The sequence below is a fragment of the Myotis davidii genome, unplaced genomic scaffold, assembly GCF_000327345.1.
Source record: "Myotis davidii unplaced genomic scaffold, ASM32734v1 scaffold394, whole genome shotgun sequence".
Classification (NCBI taxonomy): domain Eukaryota; kingdom Metazoa; phylum Chordata; class Mammalia; order Chiroptera; family Vespertilionidae; genus Myotis; species Myotis davidii.
This window is the reverse complement of record NW_006287548.1, coordinates 3,703,526-3,709,279: the sequence shown is the minus strand read 5'-3', so window position 1 is coordinate 3,709,279 and position 5,754 is coordinate 3,703,526. Positions and strand designations below refer to the sequence as shown.

The 5,754-nt window shown below is 46.6% G+C and overlaps 1 protein-coding gene across 2 annotated transcripts in view; it reads left to right on the top strand.

Annotated features, from left to right (window-relative positions):
- Positions 1-5,754, top strand: part of METTL21A (methyltransferase like 21A) — a 22,511-nt gene that overhangs the window by 2,095 nt on the left and 14,662 nt on the right. The window contains exons 2-3 of one of the 2 annotated variants that reach the window (XM_006759425.2): positions 243-354; positions 4,026-4,342. In XM_006759425.2, coding sequence (XP_006759488.1) covers positions 243-354; positions 4,026-4,342 — 429 coding nt within the window. Of the gene's footprint in view, positions 1-242; positions 355-4,025; positions 4,476-5,754 lie in introns of those variants that run through there. The other variant, XM_006759424.2, reaches the window with a different exon arrangement.

The window sequence follows — 5,754 nt, the reverse complement described above, 5'->3', positions numbered from 1 at the left end:
TGGGCCGTGTCGTGGACCGCTACCGTCCCCTTCAGGGCCTGGGGCAGCCGCTCTGCGGGATGCTGTGCTGTACTTGCTCGAGGGGTCACCTCCCAAAAGCACCTGAGTTCCCGTGTGCGCGGATCGCCTGGGAGTTGACCCTTGCCATGGGCAAGGGGTGCGATGTCTCCTGCCAGCGCAGAGCCTACCTGAACCTCCAGTACTTGCTGACATCTCCATAACCCCCCTGTGTTTTGACGCAGGCCGTCGTCCTCTCCACGTACCTGGAGATGGGAGCCGTGGAGCTCAGGGGCCGCTCTGCTGTGGAGCTGGGTGCTGGGACGGGGCTGGTGGGCATCGTGGCTGCCCTGCTGGGTGAGTGTGATGCGCGAGCTTGAGCCCTTGTGAGTGGAGCTCATTGAGAGGTGCGCCTGCTGTTTTATTGATGTAGAACCCACTGTTTGTTTCCCCTGACATGATTCTTTTTCTCCCCGCTGTATTTCTTTATTAGGAGTTACGGGCTATCTGCTGGTGCGCTTACCTCCAATCCAACAAGGCTAAATTCTCTCTCTCTCTTAAAATATATTTTTATTGATTTCAGAGAGGAAGGGAGAGAGAAATAGAAATACTAGTGATGAGAGAGAATCATTGATTGGCCACCTCCTGCATCGCCCACACTGGGGATCGAGCCCACAACTGAGGCATGTGCCCTGACTGGAAATTGAACAGTGACCTCTTGGTTCATAAGTCGACACTCAACCACTGAGCCATACAAGCTGGGCGTCTCTCTCGCTCTCTCCTCTCTCTCTCTCTCTTTCTCTCTCTCTCTCTCTCTCTCTTATCTTGTTATTTGCACTTCAGTTGTTATACTGTTGATATTTGGCTCTGTTGACTAATTAGTTTACAGACCACTGCCCAGCTGGTTTGGCTCCGTGGATAGAGCGTTGGCCTGTGGACTGAAGGGTCCCAGGTTCGATTCCGGTCAAGGGCACATGCCCAGGTTGCAGGCTCGATCCCCAGTAGAGGGCCTGCAGGAAGCAGCCAATCAGTGATTCATCACTGCTGTTTCTATCTCTCTCCCTCTCCCTCCCTGTCTGAAATCAATAAAAAAATATATTCAAACAAACAGAAACTTCACTGGCTGGTATAGTGACACAGGGTGGCAAAGCGCCTAGGTTTAGAAGGATACTTGGTTTTGACACGTCTTTTAACTTCCACTAGCCAAGTGACCTTGGGCAAATTGCTTAACTTCTAAACTGCAATTTCCCTATAACACAGGGAAACCATCGCACTCGTTGCGCACTGATGACCAAATGGGAGGTGTGTGGAAATCTGTTAGCTCGCTGATTGGCACAAAGTGAATGCTTAACAAGTGCGGTTGGCTCTCTGAGTATTTTTGTTTCTGGTCTAGAAATCTGCACCTGGGGGGTGGGAACACCAGGATGAGGCTCCTCAAAGACTGTCACCGAGCGAGTCACGGAGTGCTGACTGGTGGGGGCCGTGTCTGAAGGTGGCTTGTGGAGGGTGTCTGGGGTGGTTTCACCCAGGGGCCAGCCACCAGCCTCCACCTGAATATTGTATTGTGATCAATAATATACTCAGATATTATTTCCTATGCCATTCTCACATCCCTGTGACTATTCTGTAACTACCAATTTGTGCGTAATCTCGTCACCTCTTTCGCCCAAAGCCTTTTCAAAACAGGACCGAGGCCCTGCGTGATCGGCCTCCCTTCCTGTTACTTTCGTGACCTCATCTCCTTCTGCTTTGTTCCTCATTCACTCATCCCAGCCGCTCTGGCCTCCCCCTTCCCTTCCCCTCCGGGCCTCTGCCCTTGCTCTGTTGCCTGCCAGGAACATCCTCCCCCTGCGTGCCTGTGCCCGCGCCTGTGCCTGTGCCTGTGCCTTCGGCGACTCCTTCCTTCAGGCCTTGCCTCAGTCTCCTCAAGGCCTTCCCCGTCCACCCTGCCTAAAATTTCACGCCCGCCTCCCTTACTGCCTGACATTACATGTCTCTTTCCTGATTTATTTATTTCCTTGGTGCATATCTCTCACTGACATACTGGACGGATATTCTTTTTTTTAAAGCCTGTTATTGTCTATTTCCTCACTTGAATGCAGGCTCTGGGAGGGTGAGGGTTTTTGTCCAGTGGCCACTCGAATGTTTGTGGAGTTGATAGACGTTCCAGGGAAATGGTCAGCTGTCATCAGGATCTTATTAAGAATCCTGGAACACTGCGTAGGTCAGTTAGATGCAGCCTCAGAAATCCCCGAGACAGGCATTAGAGGAGGTCTGCATTGAAGAACTATTGAAACGAACACCAAGATGATATGCAAATGACTAGATCGCCCCATATTGTGAGCACAGTGCTCTGTGATTGTTAAGAAATCCAGAGCCCTAACCGGTTGGCTCAGTGAATAGAGCGTCGGCCTGCGGACTGAAAGGTCCCCGGTTTGATTCCGGTCAGGGGCATGTACCTTAGTTACGGACACATCCCCAGTAGGTGTGCAGGAGGTAGCCAATCAATGATTCTCTCTCATCATTGATGTTTCTCTCTATCCCTCTATCTTCCTCTTTGAAATCAATATATATATATATATATCCTGAGATAAAGTTCTGAGTCGAACCGGGAAAGGCTGTCTGTGATTTTCAGGAGAGATGAAGGGTCACCGACTCCCACTCCCAGGCAGCACGCTGCCTGGCAATGGATAGACAAAGCGGTAGGTCCGTGCTTGTAACATCTAACAACTGGAACATTCTCACAGTCTCACACTCAGGATTGTAAATGTCAGAATGAATTACATACTGTCCTAACCTAGTGTTGCAGCTCAAGATAAGACACCTCTGAAATGGTGCTTACCACAGCAACTCCGGAATCTGGGGGGATTACCCGTGAAGATAATTAACTGAAGAAGCGGCCAATGGGAACTTCAGGAAGGAATGAAACAGAATTTCACATTTCAGAATTGATAGGGCCAAAACTAAACAAGATTATACATGCTAAGTTGGTATTACAGTGTAGACAAACAGGGGCTGAATTTACGTGGTGCTTCATTTTAGGGGTTCAGCCTCTCACATATATTGGTTCAAAAAATTGGTGGATCTTTTGTTCACAGTAAAAGCCCACAAGAAAGAGATTAGTAAAATATTGCCTCATTAATTTTATACACCGCATGTGGAAGCCTAGCACTCAGAGGACATGCTCCCACACTTTAACCTACAGCACTTTAATACAACCTAGTAATTTCTTTTCAGGTTGTAAGAGAATGATTATTTAGAAAGTTACAGAAGTAGTAGAAGTGAGCCAGCTGGGCTGGGTGGGCTCAGGAAACAAGTTACAGAGGCAGGAGAAGGGCCCTTGGAGCTTAGGAGAGAGAAAGGCTAAAGTAAAAGGCCTGAGGGTGGGGGTGGGGGGCAGGGAGAGGAGGAAGGGGAAGGCAGGGGTGTGCTTCTGAGAGCCAGAGAGTACACCACAATCTAGTAACTTCTAAGTTTACCCTTTTTCAATAATCATGCGTGCACACACATGCACACGTAACAAATACATATAGGTTGGCTGCTTTGTAACAGCATAAGGAGAAATAGACTAGGATTTCTTCGTAGCCAATTAATCTCTTCCTTCTCTTTAAAGCTTTAATCCCAGAAAGTAGCCCTTCCCTGTTTCTGGTATCTTGTCTTCTTCGTAATCATCTGCTCCCAGATTTTTCATTGTTGGATTCCGTGTCACCCTGAAGCCTACTGACTCCAAGATTGCGACCCAGTGAATGAAACGTAGAGACAGGCGCCTCTGGAGGGCCAGCTCTGCCTGCAGAATTGAGAAGCCCCCACTTGTTGTCACTTGGGGCCCTGCGTTTTATAAGGTTCACTTCTACAGTCGGCGTGCAGAAGGAGCCACTGGTCATTGTTCTAATCTGCAGCCACCCTGAAGGGCATGGTCTGCACATCAGGTGGAATATCTACAGACACCCACCCTGCTGTTGAACTTGACCCGAGACCTATGAGTTGTACTGACGTGCCCATTACTTTCTCTCTGTCCCACCTTCTAGGTGCTCAGGTGACTATCACGGATCGAAAAGTAGCATTAGAATTTCTTAGATCAAATGTTGAAGCCAACTTACCTCTGCATATTCAACCCAGAGCCGTGGTTAAGGAGCTGACTTGGGGACAGAATTTGGGGAGCTTTTCACCTGGAGAGTTTGACCTGATACTTGGAGCTGATATCATATATTTAGAAGAAACATTCACGGACCTTCTGCAGACTTTGGCGCATCTCTGTGGCAGCCACTCCGTGATTCTTTTAGCTTGCCGTATCCGCTACGAACGGGACAACAACTTCTTAGCCATGCTGGAGAGGCAGTTTTCCGTGAGTAAGGTTCACTATGATCCTGAAAAAGATGTACACGTTTACAAAGCCCAGAAGAGAGACCAGAGGGAGGGCTTATAGTTGGCTGTACTTTATAGGAACGTTGTCATTAAGTGTGTCAATTAAGGTGTTAGCAGGGGGAATCTAACCATGTTTAATGAAATGGCTTACTGTACAAAAAGTCTAACCAAAGGTTCTCGAGGAACAAACTGCTGTGATTGTATAGTCATAGTTCACTCACTCTGAAACTCAGTTAAGAGGAAGTATGAGCTTTGGTTCATGTTGTTTCTGTATCCCAAATGCTCCCTCCTGATAAGCAGTTTTCACTGATACCACGAAGGGCTGGTATATTGGCATCTTCAAAGCAGTGAGCTTGTTTTGCTTTAGTGAGAGGCTAAGTCATGCAAATAACTTTAAACACATTCTGAGATACATGTTTAGCCCATTTTTTTCTAATTTTCTGGATATAAAACAAGGTTTAACATACATTCCCTGAGCTGTTAATGCTTTCGAAACCTTCCGTCTGCCAGTTTCGGTCTTAAATAATTTTGGTGGTTTGAGATTGGGGTGCAAGTTTTCTACAGTCTCACAGCATGCTTTTTGGATTACTGTCAGATGTAGGTCTGTGAACAAAGGAATCAGTAAAAAATAATGTTTTATTTACTTTTGAAAGCATGTAACATCTTGGACCTCCATGTGCTGTGACTCACTAGGCTATCATCTTCATAAAGCAAAAGCCATAGCTTTTCCCTTCACCTTTCCCGTTTCTCAAATGTTTTTGTAGTTCTTTCTTAGGCTTTCCCTGCTTCCTCATAGTGCATAGGATGACAGTGATAGTTTTAAATCTCACCCCTCCATGAGAGGTTAGTCTCCAAGGACAAGTTCCTTCCGTAGCGTACTTGTCATTGCCTGTTTGGATTCCCCGGAACACTGTACGCTTCCTGAGGGCCAGGAATGCTCTGCCTTTCATTTTGCCTCCCCAGTGTCTAGTAGTAAATTTGTTGAGTGAAAAAGATCCATTCCATTTAGATGATATTGATCTTTGGGTTAAATGATTGCAATGTTGTTTCACGATTATCTTTGATAGACTTGATGAATGAAGTTGCATACCCAGTATTGCCCTAGCTGGTTTCGCTCAGTGGATAGAGCGTTGGCCTGCGGGACTGAAAGGTCCCAGGTTTGATTCCTAGTCAGGCACAGATTGTTGGCTCAATACCCAGTCGGAGGCATGTTGGAGGCAGCCGATCAATGATTCTCATATTTGATGTTTCTATCTCTCCCTCCCTTCCTCTTTAAAGTCAAAAATATTTAAAAATAAATTTAATATTCAACTTGGTATTGTGTGTTTGTGAATGAATTATTGCCATTTCTGATAGCTCTTCAAGAAATCATTGAGTTTTTATCTTTCTCAT